Raw genomic sequence first — 23,621 nt, 5'->3', positions numbered from 1 at the left:
AATTCCATTCATGGTCATTATCATGAATGGAGAGGCGGGCAAAGAGAATTGATTGGGATTAAATGAAATTAATTCTTAATTCATGCCATAGGTTATTGCTAAATTGAGGTAAATGGTCAATGTCATTTTGTGGGTGCCCTAAATTTCATTCATGGCCACTACCATGAGTAGGGAGGTGGGCTAAGGAATTGATTGAGATTAATTCAATTTATTGAATTAATTCCCAATTCATGGACTATAACATTATTCTCCAATTAACTTGCTATTAGTTGGAGGTTACTCTTGGGGAATCCAAGAGGGTGCAAGGGTTAGTTTTAGGTCTATATAAACCCAACCAAATACCTTGCAGAGACATACATTTTCACACATTGACACTCCATCTATTTCTACTCTTTGCAACCATACAAGTTTTTCTCTTTCTTCTATTTTCTTTAAGTCTTGTGTAAGATTAGAGGGGGCTGCTGTGCTGTAGCATTTTGCTCCTATAAGGGACTAGAAGAACTGTCTCATCTTCTAGTAGAATGTTGTTTTATCTTAGAGGTAGAGATGCAGAACAATTCTTGGCAGTAGAAGGCATCAATTACCTTAAAGACAGCATTACAAGTGTGACTCAACCTCAATTCTTATCAAAGCTTCTTTAGTTGTTGTGGTGGTGATTCAACATCTATTTCGAGTTTTTCTCATCTCATTTCAGCTAAGGATCAACACTACAACATCATAGTTTCTATTGCAAAAGCTTTGTATTGTAATTTATTTTATTTTTGTAAAAATTGTAATACAATTACCCAATAAGTTTAAGGTAATTGATAGTTGTAAGATCCCATGGCTGATCTTGGAGATGCAAACCTCAACAGAGGTAATGATTCCAACAACAATGATGGTCCTTTAATCTCTATCATACGTGATGCTTCAAACAACAATATCATTGATGGAACTATCAACATAGGAGATCCTTCAAACATCAATATTAAAGAAACAATTAACAATCAAAGAGGTGGGGTTCATGTTAGCCACAATGGTAAGGGGATTCCTCATTTACCCACCATTGATTCAATTCCCACCAATGTTATCCCGTCGGTAACTTATCGTATCCTAGATTTGGGTAAGATAAGGATTGTCACTGAATTTGATAAAATTGAGCAATTTGGAGGTCAAAACTTCAAACAGTGGAAGCAAATGATGTTGTTTGCATTAGCCCAAATTATGGTGGTATTTGCCTTGACTAAACCCATGCCAGAAAAAAGCAATGATCTTGTAAAGAAGGGCAAAATGGTGGTTTGGATTCAAGCGGATTACCAATGTAAAAATCAGATCTTGAATGCATTATCCAATGACTTATAACATGTGTATAGTTCATTGGAGTATGCATATTCGATTTGGAATGCTTTGGTAAATAAGTACTCTCTTGAGATTGTCAATTCAAGAAGAAAAAATCTAAAAATGTATGCGGTAAGCCAGGACACTTCAAAAGAGATTGCCAATTCAAGAAGAAAAAATTTGAAAATGTAAACCTAGTTGAAGACAACGTCTTTGTAGCTCTGGTCACAGAAGCAAATTTGGTTGAAAAATCAAAGGATTGGGTATTGGATACCGGTGCTATAAGACACATTTGTGGTGATCTGAAGATGTTCTCTTCTTATTCTATGAGTATAGAAGACGAAAAGGTATTCATGAGAAATTTTCAAAGTGCACCTATTATGGGGAAAGGAAAGGTAGTGTTAAAGCTCACTTCAGGGAAGACTATGGTTCTCACCAATGTCCTCCATATGTCGGACATTAGACACAATTTAATTTCAGTTCCTTTACTTAATAAAGTAGGAATAAAATTGGATTTTGAGAGTGATAAGGTGGTTATCACTAGGAATAATATATTTGTGGGGAAGAGTTACCTTAGTGAGGGGTTATTTGTACTAAGCATTGAAAATATTGTAATTGAGAAAGCTAGCACTTCTTCTGCTTACATTGTTGTCCCTACTAGTTCTTTTGATTTGTTGTATGGTAGGTTGGGTCATAGTAGTGTGAAGTATATCACCAAACTATGCATGTTAGACATGATCTCCAACAAGGTGGAACTCCCTGTGAACAAGTGTACATCTTATGTAGAGGCTAAGTTAACCAAAAAGCCTCATAAAACTTTGGATAGAAAGAGTGATCTCTTGGAATTGATGTATAGTGACTTGAGTGACTATAAGTCATTTGAGTCTAGGAGAGGAAACAACTATGTTGTAACCTTTGTAGATGACCACTCTAGGTATATTATGATTTATTTACTCAAATCAAAGGATGAGGCCAGAAAGGCATTTATATCTTACAAAACAGAAGTTGAAAATCAACTTGACAAGTAGGTTAAAAGACTTAGAACCGATAGAGGGACTGAGTATTTTAACATTGAAAAGTTTTATGAGAAAAATGAAATTATCCATGAAACAATCGCTTCATACCAATCAGAATCCAATGGGGTTGCCGAAAGAAAAAATAGATTTCTTAAAGAGATGATGAATTCTATGTTATTGAGTTCAAGTGTACCACTTGATATATGGGGGGAAGCTATGCTAACGACATGTTATCTATCAAATAGAATCCCACATAACAATATTAGTATGATACCATTTGAGAAATGATTTGGAAGAAAACCAAGTCTAAAACGCTTGCTGATTTGGGGTTGTTTGGCTAAGGTATTATCGAATACCAATAAAAGAAAATTGTGACCAAAAGCATGTGATTGTGTGTTTTTGGGGTATGCTACTAATAGTACATCATACCGATTCATGATGATTAAACCCATGGATGATGTTATTAAAACAAATAGCATCATAGAATCAAGGGATGTTGAGTTCTTTGAAAACATATTTCCCTTTAAGCCTAATTTACCTACAAATAAGGATAGTCAATTGACTTATGGGGAAATAGAGTTAAATGAAAGGGTTACCAATCAAGAATTAGGTAATGGTGATGGAAGTCAACCAATGATGAGCAAGAGACTCAAAAGACCCAAATATTCGAATGATGAGTGGATTGTCTATTTAGTAGATAAGGATCCTCTTACATACAATGAGGCTATTACATTATCGGATGCTGTCTTTTGGAATGAGGCAATCAAGAGTGAACTAGATTCAATCTTGGAGAACAATACTTGGAAATTGATAAATTTACCAATTGATTCCAAAACTTTGGAAACCAAGTGGATATTTTGAAAGAAACTAAAAAGTGATGAGTCACTTGATCGTTTCAAGGCTAGACTTATAGTCAAGGGGTTTAGGTAAAAGCCTAACATTAATTACTTTGACACATTTACCCCAGTCTCTAGAATTGTCACAGTAAGGGTTATGTTAGCAATGTCGTCAATATATAACCTGATCATCCATCAAATGGATGTGAAAACGACATTTTTAAATTAGGACTTAGAGGAGAAATTTTACATAAAGCAACTAGAAGGTTGTGTTGTAAATGGACAAGAGCAAAAAGTTTATAAGCTTTAGAAATCTTTATATGGATTGAAGGAGGCACCAAAGCAATGGCATGAAAAATTAGACAAAGTTCTAATTTCAAATGGTTTCGTTGTAAACGACGTTGAAAGATGCTTATATAGCAAGTTTCATGGTGGTAAGGGCATATTCATACTACTATATGTAGATGATATGCTGATAATAGGAACAAACTTGAAAATAGTGAATCAAACTTTTGAAGTCTAGGTTTGACACAAAGGACTTAGGAGAGGTTGATATGATCTTTGGGATCAAGATAATCAAGCAAGATAATAATATTTCACAATCCCAAGCCTATTATGTAGAAAATATACTTAAAAAGTGTGGGTACTGATGCGGTAAAAATTGACCGGATGACCTTCCCTACAGTTCCTGGTGCTCCAGCCGACCTGCACAGAAGAGAAGACAGGGGAGAGCCAGGTTAACCCTACAGGGGACTCTCCGAAGCCTAAGTCAGATCTTTTCACAACAGATGCTCAAGAGAGCTTTTCCAATAAAAGGATTGATTGATCGATCCCCTATGATGGAGGCTTACCTTGGTATTTATAGGCTGCTGATGGAGAGAGAAGGAAGGGCGTTTGTGAAGAATCCTGTTTAGGCGTAGAGTCCTTGAGGGGAGTGGCTCCATGATTCTGGGAATATTCCAGGTTCTAGGGCATATTATGGAAATATTCTTCATTGATCTTGGAGGTGCAAGTCGTGAGAGGGATGGACGCCTCTGATGACGTGTAGTGGACGAAGTCCTACCCTCGTGATCAGGGATCACGTCCCTTGAATGTAGGAGTGGCTGTGTGCACATTTCTGGGTGCCTTACTTGACTATGCTAAGCCAAGGTGACAAGTTGGTCGAGCCGAGGTTACTGATAGCACGGCCTAATGGAGGGCCGAGGTGGCAGCACGGTCTGATGGAGGGTCGAGGTAGAAGCACGGCCTGATTGAGGGTCAAGATGGCAGCACGGCCTGATGGAGGGCCGAGGTAGTAGCACAGCCTGAGGAGATGCCGAGGTGGCAGCACGGCCTGATTAAGGGTCGAGGTGGCAGCACGGCCTGATGTAGGGCCGAGGCAGTAGCACAGCTTGATGAAATGCCGAGGTAGTAGCACGGCCCAATGGAGGGCCGAGGTGGCAGCACGGCCTGATGAGATGCTAAGGTGGCAATATGGCCTGAGGGGATGCCGAGGTGGTAGCACAGCCTGATGGAGGGCCAATTTGGTAGCACGACCTGATGGAGGGCCGAGGTGCAGCATTGGTTAGGACGATCCTTGCCTGTGCCGTGGTTAAGAAGAAATACCCTCATCAGGTACCATGAATTTTCAGCTGTTAAAACACCTTTTGAAATGGGATATCATTTGAAAAGAAACTTGGGTGAATCGGTGAATCAAAAAAAATATACTCAAATTATTGGTTCAATCACATATCTAATGAATTATACGGGTCCTGATATTGCCCTTGCGGTAGGAAAGTTGAGTCAACATACTCACAATCCAAGTAAGGAGCATTAGAGTGCGATTGATAGGTTGTTAAGGTACCTAAACTGCACTATAAACTGTAGTTTGCGCTCTAGTGGTAAACCAGCGGTGTTGGAAAGGTACTGCGATGCAAATTGGATCTCGGATACAAACGAGTCCTTAGCTACTAGTGGGTATGTATTTACACTAGCAAGCGATGCCATCTCATGGAAGTCCACAAAGCAATCTTGTGGGACAAGCTCTACTATGGAAGCTGAGTTCATAGCCTTAGAAAAGGCAGGAATGGAAGCCGAATGGCTTAGAAACTTAATGACGGATATTCTATTGTGATAAAAATCGGCGTCATTGATATCACTACATTGTGATAATCAAGCGGCTATACATCTAGCCAAGAACCGGATATACAATGGTAAAATGAGGCATATACGCCTAAGACACAATCTTGTGAGACAGTACATAGATAAAGGAATAATAGCTATCGATTATGTGAAGTCAGAAAGTAACCAAGCTGACATGTTCACAAAGCTCATGTCTGTCAAAAACTTATGTAATGCATCTACAGGAATGGGGTCGATGCTTAATCCTTAGGTCATGTGTTGGACACCCTACCTATGTGAAGAGATAATGCATGAATTAGGTTCAAGGGGTATAAACGAAGTCATGAGTGACCAGCTCACTACTACTGCTTATTTAAGTACTTATTCAAAGATGTAGATGGTGATAGCAGTACCACCACAAGGAGAAAGGTTGAGCAGTAAAACTCTTAATTAGTCCAATCCCAGGAAATGTGGGGTGTGTTAATTGTGGTGCACATCGGGGACTAACCTAAGTGAATGTAGGGGTTGTGGCCACTGCCGATGAGAACTTATAGGTAAGTTCTCTAAACATTCATGAGTCTAAGATAAGTGACATGACCGGTTCAAAAGTCCAAAGTGATTATATGATGGGTAGCTCAAAAAGTCAACTTATGGGATGTGGTTGATGGATCGGTCAGTTACACCAATGAAGAAAGGTTCAAGGAGTCTGACTCTACCCGTACAGTGTAGCGGGACTCATTAGACCTAGTATAGATTCAAGTCCAAAAGACACCTACAACGATGGTCCTGTAGTGTCTAATACAGTCACAGCACATGTGTCCTTAATGTCATTTGAAACTTGTGGGGGATTGTTAGAATTTTTATTTATTTTAATATAATTAAGTTTCAAAATGAGGTTTTCATTTTATGTGTTTTATGACTTGTAATGGTGTGGGACCCTCATAGTCAAGGTAGTAGAAAATGGTCAATAACGCCCTATGGGAGCCCTAAACTCCATTCATGACCATTACCATGAGTGGAGAGGTGGGCAAAGATAATTGATTGGGATTAATTTCATTTATGAAATTAATTCTTAATTCATGCCATAAGTTATTGCCAAATTGAGGTAAATGGTCAATGTCATTATGTGGGTGCCCTAAAGTCCGTTCATAGTCACTACCATGGGTGGAGAGGTGGGCTAGAAAATGGTCAATAACACCTTATAAAAACTCTAAATTCCATTCATGGCCATTATCATGAGTAGGGAGGTGGGCTAAGGAATTGATTGAGATTAATTCAATAAATTGAATTAATTCTCAATTCACGGACTATGACATTATTCTCCAATTAACTTGCTATTAGTTGGAGGTTACTCTTGAGGAATCCAAGAGGGTGCAAGGGTTAGTTTTAGGTCTATATAAACCCAACCAAATACCTTGCAGAGACATACATTTTCACACATTGACACTCCATCTATTTCTACTCTTTGCAACCATACAAGTTTTTCTCTTTCTTCTATTTTCTCTAAGTCTTGTGTAAGGTTAGAGGGGGTTGTTGTGCTGTAGCATTTTGCTCCTATAAGGGACTAGAAGAACTGTCTCATCTTCTAGTAGAATGTTGTTTTATCTTAGAGGTAGAGATGCAGAACAACTCTTGGCAGTAGAGGGCATCAATTACCTTAAAGGCAATACTACGAGTGTGACTCAACCTCAATTTTGATCGAGGCTTCTTCAGTTGTTGTGGTGGTGATTCAACATCTATTTCGAGTTTTTCTCATCTAATTTCAGCGAAGGATCAACACTACAACTTCATAGTTTCTACTGCAAGAGCTTTGTATTGCAATTTATTTTATTTTTGTAAAAATTGTAGTACAATTACCCAACAACAAGCCTCATCTCCCCTTCTTTCCTCTATCTTTCTTCCTCTTGCAAGCACCTCTCCTCCCCTCAATCTATCCTCTTTCTACCAGAAGGGGGCTCAATCCGCTTACATGAAGACTCATCGCCCGCCATGCATATGGATCGGAAACAAAGAAGGCAAAGAAGGGGGCAGAGCGCAAGGGGTCAATCGGTAGTGTTTGTTGTCTCTACAAGTAAACATGGTGACACCTGATCGGCCAACACTTCTGAAACTGGTTTTTGACAGAAAAAGAAGGAGGGGTAAAATCATCTTTTTCATTTAAAAAATTAACACCTCCCCCACGGTGTTAGTTTTAGGTGGGTTTAAATGTAATTTTTTTTTTATTTTCAGGGGATTGTATAATTTCGACAAACGACAGGAGAGGTTGATATAAAAAATCAAAGTTATAACTATCAAGTATTAACTAAGATTAAATATGCATTTAAACGGCTCAATTTAGTAATCGATCTCAAAAAGAGCTTCCAGAATCAATTTTGGGTTTTAATGGATCGATTCAGGACGGTCCCGGTTCGGATCCCAAATTAAAATCCTTCTAATCGGTATTTACTATTTAGCCACAAAAAAACCCAACCTCTACGGGACAATAGAGGGGTATTCCAGGTATTTAGTCACAGAAACAACCAAAGGCTATCGTTCGAGTAGCGTAGGCACCTAGTTTCGATATCGATTCTCGACTCTCAAGTCTCAGATCTTGGGAACAACGGGAAAACCGAGGGTTATTTGAGGTATTTCCTTAGCAGTTTAAAAGGGTATCAATCGCGCGTTAGAGTTGTCATAATTTCGATTCAAAAAATATATTGTTTTCATTTAACGCGCCATTCCTGCGAAAGAAAGGATGGAAGCATTTCCATCTCCGCTCGAAAGTTCTGTTGCGGAGGCTCTTCTCCTTCTCGCCATCTCTGAATCAAAACCACATTCTCTTTCTTCCAACTCTTCAACTCCAAGGTAATAATCTGCTTCAAATCCTGCACAGAAATTCAAAAACCAAATTCACGATCTCTTTTTCTTTTAAAATGCTTGATCCGTTTAACTGTTTTATTTCTTCTGTCATAGCTGCTTCGACGATTATTCATCCTTGCACAGTTACAGTACTAATGGAAATGAGGACTCGTCTCCAAGCGATTCGAAATCGTGTTCTTCATCTCTCACTTGCGAAGGCTCTTCTAAGGAAACTCGACCTTGTCCGCTGAGAGTTCTCGCAGTTGCAGCTCGTTGTAATGAGAGGAGGATCAAGGTGATCAGATGAACTCAACTCTTTTTTTTTTTTCTTTTTGGTCTAACTGTTAGGTTCGATTTGATGAGATCTGTCTCTACTACTTCGTAGCTCAAGATCTGATGTTGAATTTAAATTTCACATTTCATTTTTCCACGCAGATCTCCATGCATTTTGAATTCTAGTTCAAGAGAATTGAAGTCTTTTCAATCTGAATCTGATTTTTTCACTACCGTTGTTTTTCAGTTTTCTGAATTCCTTTTCATCTCCTCCAATTTCAAATCGTCAACTGCTTTTTATGATCTGTTTTGTTTTCTTTCAAACTAAGCATTCTGTTTTGCATGAAATTCGTATGAGTATCACACTTGATTTGAATTTAAGTTGTCACACTTATTTTCAGATCTCTTAAAACTAATTCGTAGTTCATCAGTTTCTGCAATCTTTCCTGGAACGCTTTACGTTCATCTTTGTTTCTCTGTAACATCCTTTAAGTTCAGATTTGCGAAGTAAACATCATCTCTAGTCTCTCTCGTCTTCAATTTCTATAACTTCTAATAAATCAGTTTCCATAGAAATTACTTAAATCTATATTTTAGATCTGGTTTGTCAAGCTAACATATCGAATATCATGATAAGAATTAGGATTGAATCTTTGACAGGTGGTGAGAAAGAGTCGCTCCAAGAACTTTCGGAACTTCAACGATCGGAAAAATCTCTCAAACCTTTGGAAAAAACTGACAATATTAGCTCCGGTGAAAAGGTCACCTGAAACTACTGCAGAAGCTTCTTCACTGTCGACCTCCTCCAGTGGAGTTTCCGGCTCGCCGAGGCGCTATCTGATAAGAGGCGGGAGGAAGGATAAAGACTCAGTTAGTCACGGCGAGGCGTTAAAGAGACAGAAGGTCACTAGCACGGCTTCCATGCAGCGCCGAGCCGAGTCCATCTTGAAGTTACTCTCTGTTGGTTGCTCTTCTGAGGTTAGGATCCGTCGAGTGCTTGGCGACAGTCCTGACACCAGTAAAGCTCTCAGAATGTATTCTCTCTCTCTCTTCTGGAACTGCCACTTGGCACGCTCCATTCGTTCTTCTCTCTCTAACTACTATCTGTTCAAACATCGTGACATGTGGCATTTTGTCTGTTTGAGTCTTTAAAGTACACCTTTGTCGCATGAATTGTTACAACGTAAGCCAGTGAATGTTCCCATGTAGTGTCTAACTATGAGGTGCAAAGCGCATCTGAACTGATTACTGTTGATTTATTGATGATGACGAAGATGATGATGGTGATGGACGGCTTGCAGGTTGCTGAAGACGGAGGAAGTCAAGAGATCAGGTACCGGAGGGCGAACGGACCCATTCATGTACAAGGTAATGTGATGCTCCCAGTACACACTATACATGGTTATGTATCTTGAAAGGGCAACCTTCAGCTGTTCGATGGGTACATGAGAATAGGACATTCTAAATGAACGGACGAGGGATTAGCCGATTCAAGATACACAACCGTCTACGAAAACCAGCCAAAAAATCCTCATCATAAACATTTTTTTTTATTAATATTTAATATTAACAGGTTGCAGGATCGGGTAGTGACTTAGACTCGGCTTGATCGAGTTTTACAGAAGAGGAGGAAATATCATATCGTAGAGTACAGAGGAAGAAGGTTGGGCACAACCAATTAAAGTAGGCTCTGGAGTATGAACTATAACGGAATTAACTAAATCATAATTTGTAAATGGGAAATAGGAGTTGCCTGTTGGGAAAATTTTGCTTTCACGATTTGTTGGCGTTTGGAAGAAAATTTCTTTTCTTTCATCCATCAAGGGAAGGGCTCCCTGAAGTTTAAAATACGATTTTTTTTTTTGGGTGGCCTGCAAAGTCTAAAATAGGATTGGAATCCACGCTTCGTCCTTTTTTAAATATAAAAGCATAAATTGTAATGACAATTGACACTACTGAATGAGATATCTACACATTACTACGCTAATGCACTCTAACATCAAGGATTGCTTATTCTGATTTCTGCGCATATATATATATATATATATATAGAGAGAGAGAGAGAGAGAGAATGTGAAGCCTTAGCATATTTCATATTGATTCTAAGGATGTCAATCTCTCAGTTTTGTTTAGTTCTATTTTAAAGTGTGATAAATTAGAAGGGTTAAAGAACATTATCTCCGAGTGTACTCACAATCATGAGGAAATAGAATTAGGTTGTGGAAAGATGCTTATGCCTCGATTCCACTCTTACATATGTGGGTAAATTAGGAAGTAGCTTTTTTTTTTTTAATCTTAAAATTTTTATCAGTTTTTCAATTTTGATCCAAACTTTCAGTGTCTAATACCAATCCAATAGAATTTGGGTTCAATGGATCGATTTTTTTTTTCTTCTTTTGTTCAGTGATAAACCTAAACCCCAATCGACTCCCTAGCTATAATATCATTGTTTTCATTTAATCCCATGCACCAAGAGTATGGATATTTCCATTAAAGACATGAAGTGAAGGTCCAGGTACAGGACCTGTTTGGAAAGAGGCCCTTAGAGATATAGACTAGGGAACATGGTTGGCCATGCCAACCTTTCTATTTAAGATTATGAAAGTTATATTCAGTGGAACCAAGTAGGGTAGCATGAAAATTATTGAGGCCCTTTTGGATAGCAAATTGTGTTTCGAGGCAATATTTAAATCTAGTGGCTAGTTCCCCAAACATCCCTGATATGGGCCAAGCCAAGCTCTGTGATACTACAATATGCTCTATTGAATGATTCCAACGTTTTTTTCATTCTTTTTGGAGTGATTTTGATTAGAATCACATTTAGCAAAATTTTGATAATGTAGATTGATTCTTTGAATCACCTTTCCTTTGGAATGATATTTTTATGCGTAAATCATTCTACAAATCAGTTCTTAATTTTTCTAAGGAATCAGATTTATATAACTGTTATAAGAAATATCAACTTTTATCAAAAAAATAAAAATAAGAATCATAAATGGATTGCGAAAGAAACACTTTAAAATTAAGAAGTTATTCGAGTAGCGGTCACGACCTGAGTATCCACCCAAAACAAAACCCAATTCAGTTCTTCCTAGAGATAACAATGATCAGTGACCGTATTTACCACAAGTTGATCGATGCAATAATAGATTACTTGTTGACATGAAACAATGCCGAAGGGACCACGAAGGCTCACCTACTTATGGCGCAATAGCCACAACAACGAGGGAGGTGGGGATGGGAATTGAAGGAAGTTTGGAGCAATTCTAAAAGCCTAACGAACGTAACTTTTGACCTAATTACTACCTCATGACTGTTGAGCCTAGTACCTCTTTTCTCGAACGTGTGCAAATATATGCAACATTTGGTATTTTATCTCAGGTCTACTAATGAGGTTATTGTTTTTTTTTTCTTTTTTTTTTCTTTTTCCAAATTAGAAGGTATTACCACGATTAAAAAAATCTTATTGTTTAATCCTGAACTTTGTCATCGCTCAGCTTTTCTTTAATTAATTTTTTTGCAGTTTGAACAAAATAAATACAAAGTTGAATGACCGATTCAACCCTGCTTGCAAGGGCACACTGCCACAATATAAAAACTAAAGGGTCCAAATAACAAAATAAAAAGAAGAATACAAGGAAATCCTACCTCACCATAAAAGTACAATACCACATCACCAAGACGCCAACTACTAGTAGTTGTTGGATTCGGGACTACGCAACCACACCTGTCGGCAAACACTCATCAGACCCAGAGGAGAGAGAAGCGGGGGGATCGTAGAGATTTCAGTTCAGCTCAATTTGTGGGGGAGAATCTGAAAAATTTTTGAGTAAAGAAGAAGAAGAGTTTCATTTCAGTACTTCAGTTGAGTTAAGTTTTGAGTCTGGGTTGGTCTACATTCAATGTTGGTCCAAGACCGTTCATCGCCAAAACCATCAAAACCCCAAGTCAGAGCACATCCATCTCTACCTCCGGATCGCTTCTCTGAGCCCAAAAACCTCGATTTTTCCACATGGGTTTCTCAGAATTTCTGCAAAATCCTCGCGTTTCTCGTTCTCGTTGGTACCGTTGCCGCATTATTCTTCCTTAACAACGCGGGCAACTCTGCCGCTCTCCTCCAAAGCAGAGCGAGAGAGCTTGAGAAGATACCATTCCCTAGAATTAATTGGAATAATATCGAAGCCATTAAAGATAAATCCACACCTCACGCATCTTTCCGGTCAGAACGATGGATCGTTGTCTCAGTCTCCAATTACCCAACCGATTCGCTTCGCAATCTTGTGAAGATCAGAGGTTGGCAGGTCCTCGCCATTGGTACTTCGAAGACCCTCTCGGATTGGAACCTTAAAGGTGCGATCTTTCTGTCTCTAGAGCAGCAGGCTAATCTAGGGTTCCGAGTTGTCGATCATGTCCCTTATGATTCCTATGTCAGGAAGACTGTTGGGTACCTCTTTGCAATCCAGCACGGAGCCAAGAAGATCTTCGATGCTGATGACCGTGGGGAAGTAATCGATGGCGATCTTGGCAAACATTTTGATTTGGAATTGATTGGTGAGGAAGCGAGGCAGGAGCCGATCTTGCAGTACAGCCACGATAACCCAAATCGAACGGTTGTGAACCCTTATACTCATTTTGGGCAGCGATCGGTTTGGCCGAGGGGTCTGCCATTGGAGAATGTTGGAGAGCTCGCACACGAGGAGTTTTACACTGAAGTCTATGGTGGTAAGCAGTTCATTCAACAGGGCATATCGAATGGCCTCCCTGATGTTGATTCGGTTTTCTATTTCACGCGAAAGTCCGGTTTGGAAGCATTAGATATCAGGTTTGATGAACATGCACCGAAAGTGGCATTGCCACAAGGTATGATGGTTCCTATGAATTCGTTCAATACGATTTTTCACTCTCCTGCATTCTGGGCTTTGATGCTTCCGGTGTCTGTTAGCACAATGGCTTCCGATGTGTTGAGAGGTTACTGGGCTCAGAGGCTTTTGTGGGAAATCGGTGGTTACGCGGTGGTTTATCCTCCCACGGTTCATCGGTATGATAAGATTGAGGCATACCCCTTTTCGGAGGAGAAGGATCTCCATGTGAATGTGGGTCGTTTGATCAAGTTCTTGGTTTCATGGAGGTCTTCGAAGCATAGGTTGTTTGAGAAGATCTTGCAATTAAGCTATGCAATGGCAGAGGAGGGGTTCTGGACTGAGTTGGATGTGAAATTCACTGCAGCTTGGCTTCAAGACTTGCTGGCTGTTGGGTACCAGCAACCGAGGCTGATGTCACTGGAATTGGATCGGCCACGGCCGACCATTGGTCATGGAGATCGAAAGGAGTTCATCCCTCGGAAGCTTCCATCAGTGCATCTTGGTGTCGAGGAAGTGGGGACTGTAAATTACGAGATAGGAAACCTGATTCGATGGAGGAAGAATTTTGGCAATGTTGTGCTCATCATGTTCTGTAGTGGACCTGTGGAACGCACTGCTTTAGAATGGAGATTGCTTTATGGGCGGATTTTCAAGACTCTGGTTATTCTGTCAGAGCAGAGCAATGCAGATCTTGCGGTTGAACAGAGCCAATTGGGGCAGGCATACAAGTGAGTTACAAAGTTCTTTTTCTCCATTTGTTTTTCATTCATTAGCGAGTAATTCAATTATCTGGGCAGGTAATTAATATTCCGTTACGATTTTATTTCAGCAAGGATGCCGTTAACACCTTTTCATTATCAATTTGGAATTAAGATAATAATCATATATGAGCTTATTATGACTTAAATCTCCTAGGAGACAGGTCTGGTTGTTAAAAGCAACACCTTACGCAAGGGTCCTCTTTGAATTAGAAAATTTTCTTCTGATATAATTTCTCCTCTCGTTCACAAGTTTCACAAGATTCTGGTGGCATGAATTGTGTTTTTGTGAATAACTAGCATCTTAGAATTGTTCTATGAGAATTTCTTTTGAACAGATGCCCTTGTTTCATCTTCTTCCGTAATTTGATCCGTTTCATCCTTGGGACATTAGAGGAGAGACGTAAGTCATTAACTGATGGGAGACACTATAATACTGTAACCTGCCAAATGAAGCATTGTTTGTTACCTCTGTTTGCCAAATGCAATACTAGTGTCTTAGTGATGTCCTGACAATAATTAGTGTTGTTCACTTCTACGAATATTTTTGAAACCTTTAAAGATGCTTCTTGTTAGACAGATTAGTCATCAGGATAATAACCATGGTGTACTCACTACTATCAGAGTTAGGTTTTTGCCTTAAAAGTGATTGGCTGGAAAATCTCTCATCTGTCCATGCTATTGTCACTTTTAGACCTTGTCTCATTTCCATATCTTAGTACACAGTGTCAAAATGCAAAATTTGATTTTTTTCCCCTGGTCTGCTGGACCTCTTGTTGTTGGTGTACCATGTGACTGATGCAGAATCGATGTTGTTGAACCGGGTTGACCCTTCAGGCAATCTCAATCGAAATGAACTGGGTCCAATTGGATTTTTGGATTCATTAGGATCTTTAGGATTTTATTTTATTTGGGGACTATTTGCAATTTTTTAATTTGGGTAGTTAATAGTCAATTAGGGAGTTATCAATTTGAGTTTATTTTGTTTCTAATTTCTTTAGTTAGAATTTAGGAAGGAATTTGAAGTTGCTAATTTTAGTTTTAGATTTTACTAGGCAAGTTTTATTTTTCAGTTATTATATAAGGGCATGTAATCTAGGTTATTAGACAGATTGAAAATATGAATTGAGTTTGAGTATTTGTGAAGCCTACAGGCATGTGTGCGTGATTCTTCTTCCCCCCCCCCCTTTCTTAGTGTGATTTTTCTCTCTCCCCTACAACTCTGAGAGCCATCTTAGGGATTTCTTCCCTACCGTACCAGCCTTCCATCAAGTGGTATCAGAGGCAAAGGATCCTCTCCTTTGTTCTCTTTTCTTTCCCACCTTATCCTTCTCAGTTCTGGTTTCCACAGAGACTGAGAACAGCAAGGCAAAAAAAATAAATAAATAAATTCATCTTCCGCAGCAACACAAAACCTCTCCCCTATCACCTCAGCTCTACCCCACCGCCTGCCCCTTTGGATCGAAACCCCTCTAGAGTTCCAGCATCATTGAAAAAAAAAAAATTCCCCTCTGAAACCCACCGTAGCCCTACTCTCCTTCTCTTCTCTTACGTTTCCTATCAATCCCTTTGGCCTTCTTCTATTCTCCTCATGTTCATCCTTTCTTTCTTCCCTACCACTGTCAATACCCTGTTCACGCAAAAGGTTGCAACCCACAGAAAAGTGGATCGATCTCTTTCGTGAGAGATCCGATTGGGTCGAGCTTTTGATCGAAAGTAGTTCTCCCCAAGGCGACTTGAACCCTAGAACTTCAGCTCCAAAGACCTCTCCTGTGGTGAAGAGTAAAATCTGCAACTGGGTTCCATAGACAGCCATCACTAGCCTCAGTTTTAGAAGCTTCCCATATCACTCCGGCCTGCTGATCTAAGCAATCCCTTGGTGAGTTCAGTACACCTTCTCCTTAGGAGACTACGCCTGAAGTTTCAAGAGCAGCCGATTAGATTTGAAGGAATTCTTTGTGTGGGAGTCTTGCTGGTCTGCCGCCTTGCCATGGTGCTCCATCGAGAAGAAGAAAAAGGGTTCTCTTATGGGTTTTAAATAACACTTGCTGTTATTACAGATAAGCCCCTGTCACTTGTTTTACAGTAGAACTCTTGCATTGAAACTTTATTTCAGTTTGACCCCCTTACCTTGTTATTTCCAGAATTGAGCCTTTTCTTTAGGACTAATTCCAGATCTGTCCTATTCATCTATTTCACTCAAAATAGGGGTCGAAATTGTGCCAGAAATTACATTATTGCCCCTGGTTTGTCCAGGTTTAAATATTTGTTCTCCCTTCTCTTTAAAGTGCTAAAATTGCTCTTGAAATTACAAGAATTCCCCTACTCTTTTGAAGACTGGTTTAGTTATCAATTGTGGGCCCTATAAGCGATTCAATTCTAACTTTTTGGAACTTGGATCTGAGTCCGACACAAGATTGATCATGGATTCTTTTGTGTTCAAATTTCAAGTGCGGTTGCCCAATGGAAAGCCTGCTAAATTGTTAATTGATGAGCGACTAAGTGACAATTTTGTCGCCAGTTCTGTGGTGGATATATTGTCAAAGACCGGTCAGATAATTTTTTAGTCGGAGAAAATTGCATTTATTGAATTTTCTGTTCCTCCTTATTATGATGGTGCTTTTTGTGAAGTGTTTGACTCTCCTCAGCACATCATTAAATTGGGTCGAAACTAGTTGGAACAACGGGACGGTATTCTTGATCGTGACAACAATGTGTGCACCTTCCAACCTTACCACATGCATAAAAAATTTAATCTTCATGGATTGGTTGCATCAAAGAAAGTGATACTCCCAGTACAACCACAAGATGAATCAGAGGCATCAACATAAGTGGAAGACTGTCCCATTATGGAACAGGTGATGACAACAGAAAGTGAGAAAATTGTGGATCAAGCAATGAAGGGCATCAATGTAGTGCCACTTGTTCACCATCATGAATTTGTTCTTCCCCATGATTTTCCGAACTTGAATGCACCTCCAAAGCTTCACATCATGGATTTTGTTTGCGATGCGGACGACGAGCAATTCACCCCCGTTCGTGAATTTTTATTGTTATTATTCTATAAAACTCGTCCACGAGTTTTTCTCAACATCGGGGGAGTTGATGCAGAATCGATGTTGTTGAACCGGGTTGACCCTTCAGGCAATCTCAGTCGAGATGAACCGGGTCCGATTGGATTTTTGGATTCATTAGGATCTTTAGGACTTTATTTTATTTGGGGATTATTTGCAATCTTTTAATTTGGGTAGTTAATAGTCAATTAGGAGTTACCAGTTTGAGTTTATTTTGTTTATAATTTCTTTAGTTAGAATTTAGGAAGTAATTTGAAGTTGCTAATTTTAATTTTAGATTTTACTAGACAAGTTTTAATTTTCAGTTATTATATAAGAGCAAGTAATCCAAGTTATTAGACAGATTGAAGAGATGAATTGAGTTTGAGTATTTGTGAAGCCTGCGGGCGTGTGTGCGTGATTCTTCTTTCCCTCCCTTTCTTAGTGTGATTTTTCCCTCTCCTCTGCAACTTTGAGAGCCATCTTAATACAATGGAGACTGGAGAACAGGAGAGAGGGTGAACACGATAGGAATAGAATGGAACATCTCTATCAGGGACAGTCTCCCCCTTATATAAATGAAGCAACCAACTCTTCCTAGGAAAAAGTAATAACCAATTCTAAGTCTAATTAAAGTAAAAGTAAATAACTAAAGCAAACTATAACTCAACATCCCATTATTATACCATACAGTATCGCACACTTTAACATACTAAATGGACATATGACAGAGCCAATAGACAGGAGTTGAAATATCTGTGGTGCTGGAATTGAAGTTCACCACGCATCCAGTGTCATTTCTTTATGTTGGTGTATTGATAGTCAGTTGATAGCATAAAGCAATACAGTGTTTTTCTATGGGTCTTTTGTAGCAAAGGATATGCTCTAAAATGTAAGTAGATCTAGTACAACAAATGTATTGGGAGTATATGAGTGTCTCGGTCATGCCTTTGCAGTGAAGTTAAATGTGAAGCATTTTGTGGCCCAGAAATATAATTGTTTGCAGTGTTTGCATAGTCATAGCAGTCTCAAGTTTGTCCTGGAAACTCTATTTTCAGTTTTGCTTATTATCAAGCCCACAAACGACTGCTCAAACTAGCATATGAAGTCCATCATCTCAACTTCAATGACATGTTTAATAAGTGTTCAGTTTTGTTGTTTTGAATTTTGATGTATTTTTGGTGATTGTACAAGTACTTGAAGTTCATCTTGGAATTGTGAAATGATGCAGATCCTAGGGAGGAGATTTGGGTGGAGAATATTCTGTTAAAGATATTCTAGATACTATGGGAATTGTGGCTTCCACTTTGTGGCTGCTTACTTTCTATTCTATTGGGTTGAATAGATAAATGCTACAATTCAGCTACAGATTCTATTTTGTAGTGTTCTAGATAGTTTCAATATAGAAGGAAGACTTAAGTTGAAAGGGATCCTCCTACCATATTTGAGGTTTCCTATTTCGTTGATTTCTATAAAGTTAGAAATGAAGGAGAAGTGGCTCTAATGATTGAAAAAAAAAAAAGTGAGTTGGCTTCAGCCTTCTTGGTGCAACGGTGATGTTGTCTTTTAGGACTTTGGGGATGCAGTTCCAGCCTGGTTGGTGGTGATTCCAATCAGACCCTATTGTGATGATTCAGTAGGTTGGGTTTGGTGGCAATTCCATTCCTGCAGGCCTTTGGTCGTGAATCTAAGGTCATATCCTTTCTAGTTTCTTCTTTCATATGTTAAACGGGTAAAAAAAAAAAAAATTCTGTAATCGATTTTTTTTTTTTTTTTTCATAATATGATCCTGTTGTGATTGATTTCCCACTGGTTTTTCCCTAGTTCAAAATCGATTATGAATTAATTTTGTATCATAGCCATGGAGGGATGGCAGACGAAGTCAGACGGTGTTACTTTTGACTGAAATTAATCCTGTAAATCTAAATCCTTGACTTTTCAAAACTCGTCCAGCTAGGGAGAACTTATGCAGATCATAGAGAGGGGATTTGGAGGATATTCTAGAAGATCTAAAGGAGATTTGAGTGGGGAATATTATGTTAAAGATATGCTAGCTACTAGGGGGTGGTGATTGTGGGTTTCACTTTGTGCTTCTTACTTTCTATTTGTAGGGTTGGATAGATTTGCTACAATCCAATTATAGTTTCTTTTTTGAAGGAAGACTTAACTTGGAAGGGATCCCCCTACCATATCAGAGGTTTCATATTCTTTTGATTCTATAAAGTTATAAATAAAGGAGAAGGGGCTTAGACCCTGACAACTGAAGGAAAAAAGGATGAGTGATGTAGATAAGTCACTTGGGCTTATTTTATTGTAAATAAGCCTTGAATTGTGTTATATATGTGTTGGATTTTTTATCCCATGGGTTTTCCTTGAAATTGGTCACTTTAATGGGCCTAAAATATGGGTAAAAGGTAGAAAAAGGGGATTTAATTCATTAGTTTAGTTAGTTGTTATTTAATTCAATAAAGGCCCATTAGGCCATTCGTCGGTTGTAAAGTCCTATATGGACTATTAGTTAGTTAGTTCTACTCCATCTTATAGTCATAAAGTCAAGTCCTAGTCCTATTTTGAATTCCTAGTTATAGTAGGAGTGTCTAGTCCTATTGGGAAACTAGCTCTTAGTTATAGTAGGAGTGTCTAGTCCTATTGGGAATCTAGCTCTTAGTAGTAGTTTGATTGCTATTCTGCCCTCTATAAATAGAGGAGCCTATGTACTTATAATTTCAGATTTGAATGAAAGAAAGTTTACATTTATGAAAGAAAGTTTGCAACTAAATGCTTAGAGCAGCTAAAATAGCTGTGGGTGAGAACCGACAGCAATCCTAGTGGGAATAGAGAGAGATCGATCTCCTCTCTCTCTTTCTTCTGTACTTTGTTTAGCTAAGTCTTCAATCAGGGTATTTCAGACCTCGTAAGGGTCCCACTATCCTTACCTAGTCACTGTTGGAAGCATTCAGCTGCTGTTCTTGAAGGTTCTTCTCAATTTTCTCTCTCCTAGGTCAGAAAATCAAGAAAGCTTGTAACTTCACAACCAGCCATCAGAATCCTCTCAACTTTGGGGGTTTTTGTACCCTCTCTAGGGACTATCTACGCCCAAGAGTGCAGCTCAATTGGACTCCTACAGAACTGGCCGCACCTCTCTCTGCCCAGCTCTATAGCAGGTCTTTCTCTCTCCCATCGGGTTGGGTTTTGGGCTGATTTTGCTCCTATATGGGTATTGTATCCTTAGGGGTTTATTTGATGGTCTTATTTCTTTGTTTCCTAGTCCTATTTTGTCTTGTTTGGGGTTGTAAACTGCGGAGTTAGTTACTTGTAATCTACTCCTGCATTAGTGAGTTTTGGCTTCAGCCTGCAATGGCGATACTGTCCTTTTGGACTATGGTTGATGCAGTTCTAACCCTCTTGGTGGTGATTCCAATCAGGCCCTATGGGGTTATTCCGTAGGTTCGGCTTGATGGTGATTTCATTCCCGCAGGCACTTTGGTGGTGAATCCAAGGTCATATCCTTTCTTGTTTCTTCCTTCATATGTAAAAGAAATAAATAGAGGTTTTGAAAATAATTTCTATAATTGATTTGTGTGTCTCATTACAATCATCTTTCATTGGCTTTGCTGGTTCGAAATCAATTCTGCATTAATTAACATTTAATATGTTTTGTTAGTTGCAATCTGTTTTTAGCTTTGGAGTCTTAATGCGACAAGTTTGTTTGATTTTTTCTTTCTTGGAAACTGTGTCTTGAATCTTGATTATGCATATACTTTGAATACCTTTTGATAATTTTGTCTTTTCACAAGTCCTGGAAAGCAGAATTGGTCAAGAATTCAACAGATTTCTTTGACTTTCCTTTCCAAAAAAGAAAAAAACTAATGGATGATGTTTATGTGATGTTGTAGTTGATGCTACAATAGGTGTGTCATCAGTAGGATATCTTTTATCTTATGTTGTAGGGGATTAAGAAAGTTATGAAAAACTTTTAGGTAACTAATGAGTCTAAAATATAAGCTTGTTTAAGGAGATATCTCCATTCTTGTATCATGTTGGTTCCATATGAACCCCAACCTGAAGAGTTATCTATTTGATTTAGACCTTCAGCTGCATAGTATTCCATACTGTTGCAAATTGCAACAACACCCCCCCCCCTCCAACCCAATAAAAAAAAGAAAAAAGGATCCTGTCCCAGTTTGGTAGTAGTGGTTTTTTTAATCTGGTAGAAAGTTGAGTATATAGAATTTCTCAGTTCAATGTGGATGCCCCAAGTTCATTTTGTCCAACCAAAAACCGTGTCTTCACTATTTTTGACCAAGCAACACATAGGAAAAGCATTAAACTTGAAATGGTAATGGGAGAGTGGTATGTCAAAATTTTATGCGTAGAAAAACACCTTTAGATGATATTCTTACATCAATAGAGGTTTGCAATGCTGGAAATTTATAAGACCTGCTGTATTGTGATTCTGCTGGCTTTTTTTAGGAGATTATAATCTTCTGCCTTTTGGACTCAACTGCATGCCAAGTAATTATCATGTAGATGCATGCCATATGTGCAACCTTAGTGGCACGTGCAAGAGAGCCAAGATTTACATCTTCTGAAGCCTGACTGTGGTTTTCCATTTTTTTATTTATTGAATTATTGGACATAATAAAGTGGGTATCAATTTCCCTAACCATAGTTAAAACTGTTGCATTACCCTGGATTCCCCACAAAAAGAACTATCTTTTGGAAGATTATAATTTTGTATAAGGTTCACATAAAAGTTGGCAGAGCCTGGACTTAACAAGTCTGCATGACCATTCTCTTAGGTCACAAATAATTGCCTCATTTAATTTCATTGCAGTGTGTTAGGTATTGCTTCCATAATCATCGTCATAACATGGAGACATGAGATTTTACTGTCGGTCCTAATTGAAAGCAATACAATACCACTGGAAAAGCATTACTTTCTGTACAATGTCACCATCATCTGTTTTTATATAATTTTCCCAAGATTCAACTTCCAATCTTTTACTCTTGTATTACAGGTATCTACCCAAGATATTCAACAGGTTCACAAGTGCAGAAGGATTTCTTTTCCTACAGGATGATACCATTCTTAACTACTGGAATCTAGAACAAGCAGACAAGACTAAACTTTGGATTACCGAGAAGGTAAAACTCCATTCATGGTTCTTGGGCACCCTGATTGAATTCATGTCCCTTCCTCTGACAAATACTTAATTTGTAACTTTCATTCTCAGGTTCCTGAGTCTTGGCTCACTGTCTCAACTGTTGGGAATGACTCTGCATGGTTTGCAGCACAGGCAGACATGGTGAAGAAAGTTGTCAGTATGATGCCTGCGCACTTTCAAGTCAGTTACAAGGAAAGTAGCATGGCCAAGCATAGCTTGATCCTCTGCAGTTCCGAGGTGTTTTACGTTCCTCGGCGCTTTGTTGGGGACTTTGTGGAACTTGTAGGTCTGGTTGGCAATTTAGAAATCCATCACAATGTTGCAGTACCCATGTTCTTCATGGCAATGGATTCACTACATAATTTTGACTCTGTGTTGAGTACCATGATATACAAAACAGACAAACCATCTAACAATTCTTCAAGCTTTTATTCTGTTCAAGTACCTGCAGTGCATCCATGGAATGTCTCCAATGAGCCTGATTTTATAAAGCTGATCAGAATCATGGCAACTGGCGATCCACTTCTAATGGAGCTGGTTTAATGGTGGAAAGCCTTTCAATTTGCACTGGCATGAAGAGGCATGTAAGACTATGCTTTCAGTCACACCAAATTCTGTATTTTTATTTTTATTTTTTGTAAAATTGAGGGGGGGGGAAAGGTTTTTCTTTTTGTTTTTTTAATATTTTTTTGTAGATTTTATGTTGTATTATTCATTTACTAGCAGAAAATTCAACCCCACCCCACCCCCCCCCCAAAAAAAAAAAAAAAACAGATGTGCCTTATCAAATTAATGACTTTGGCATATATGAGAAGAGAAAAACCTCTCCTTCGATGACTCCAATTTTTCGCCCTTTTATTTCATTTTGATTCATTTTAATACATATCAGTGTAGAGAAATGGTTGATAATACACTTTTGGGAACTTCAGTTAATCAAATTTCCCACTAAAAAAATAAGTATATCTGATGAATAATGGACGTTTTAATGTGCTAATGAAGAAGCATTTTGACAATTTTTTTTTTTAAAGGGAAAAAGTCAATTGATGTATTTTGTTTGAAAATATTGAGAACCAATGATTTCTCTAGGCTGACAATGGGGGTTTGCGTTGGTTCATTGAGCAGGTAGAGTAACAAATTAATATGAAGTCACCTTATATAAGCCATTTTCCACCTTCCTTATCTTGGTTGTGGGGTGCATATGTTTTTTCAGGGAACGAGGGGGAATGGGGGATGATAAAAAGAAAAATGGTTCTTCTTTGGATGTTTTTTTGTGCACTCTCTTGACCCTTGCGCGCATCTCAGAAACCATTCCCCCTCACAAGAAACACTTTCCCATGTTTTTATATCAGTTTACATCTGTTTCTCTAACGCCTCAATTGACAGTTTCTTTTGTAATGTCT

General features: G+C 38.6%; 2 protein-coding genes across 2 annotated transcripts; both read left to right on the top strand.

Moving 5' to 3' along the window:
* Positions 1 to 7,995: 7,995 nt before the first annotated feature.
* Positions 7,996 to 10,262, top strand: LOC122071427. The gene is made up of 5 exons (XM_042635781.1): positions 7,996 to 8,113; positions 8,222 to 8,402; positions 9,041 to 9,414; positions 9,682 to 9,748; positions 9,954 to 10,262. The coding sequence occupies exons 1-5, from the start codon at positions 8,004 to 8,006 to the stop codon at positions 9,987 to 9,989; spliced, it is 768 nt and encodes a 255-aa protein (XP_042491715.1). The 5' UTR covers positions 7,996 to 8,003; the 3' UTR covers positions 9,990 to 10,262.
* A 1,791-nt stretch (positions 10,263 to 12,053) lies between these two features.
* On the top strand, positions 12,054 to 22,951 carry LOC122071442 (probable glycosyltransferase STELLO2). Its single transcript, XM_042635799.1, has 3 exons — positions 12,054 to 13,970; positions 22,075 to 22,201; positions 22,291 to 22,951. The coding sequence occupies exons 1-3, from the start codon at positions 12,283 to 12,285 to the stop codon at positions 22,762 to 22,764; spliced, it is 2,289 nt and encodes a 762-aa protein (XP_042491733.1). The 5' UTR covers positions 12,054 to 12,282; the 3' UTR covers positions 22,765 to 22,951.
* Positions 22,952 to 23,621: the final 670 nt, after the last annotated feature.

Source organism: Macadamia integrifolia, unplaced genomic scaffold (genome assembly GCF_013358625.1).
Source record: "Macadamia integrifolia cultivar HAES 741 unplaced genomic scaffold, SCU_Mint_v3 scaffold_227A, whole genome shotgun sequence".
Classification (NCBI taxonomy): Eukaryota; Viridiplantae; Streptophyta; class Magnoliopsida; order Proteales; family Proteaceae; genus Macadamia; species Macadamia integrifolia.
The sequence above is the reverse complement of the archived record's forward strand: the minus strand, read 5'-3'. Positions and strand labels throughout refer to the sequence as shown.

What these genes read in the sequence shown, in the direction of transcription:
- LOC122071427 (XM_042635781.1), top strand. Translation starts at nt 8,004, where the DNA reads ATGGAAGCATTTCCATCTCCGCTCGAAAGTTCTGTTGCGGAGGCTCTT. An exon ending in GTAATGAGAGGAGGATCAAG is followed by an intron (nt 8,403 to 9,040) that starts GTGATCAGATGA and finishes AATCTTTGACAG; the next exon opens with GTGGTGAGAAAGAGTCGCTC. An exon ending in CGGACCCATTCATGTACAAG is followed by an intron (nt 9,749 to 9,953) that starts GTAATGTGATGC and finishes TAATATTAACAG; the next exon opens with GTTGCAGGATCGGGTAGTGA.
- LOC122071442 (XM_042635799.1), top strand. Translation starts at nt 12,283, where the DNA reads ATGTTGGTCCAAGACCGTTCATCGCCAAAACCATCAAAACCCCAAGTC. An exon ending in CAATTGGGGCAGGCATACAA is followed by an intron (nt 13,971 to 22,074) that starts GTGAGTTACAAA and finishes CTTGTATTACAG; the next exon opens with GTATCTACCCAAGATATTCA. An exon ending in AACTTTGGATTACCGAGAAG is followed by an intron (nt 22,202 to 22,290) that starts GTAAAACTCCAT and finishes TTTCATTCTCAG; the next exon opens with GTTCCTGAGTCTTGGCTCAC.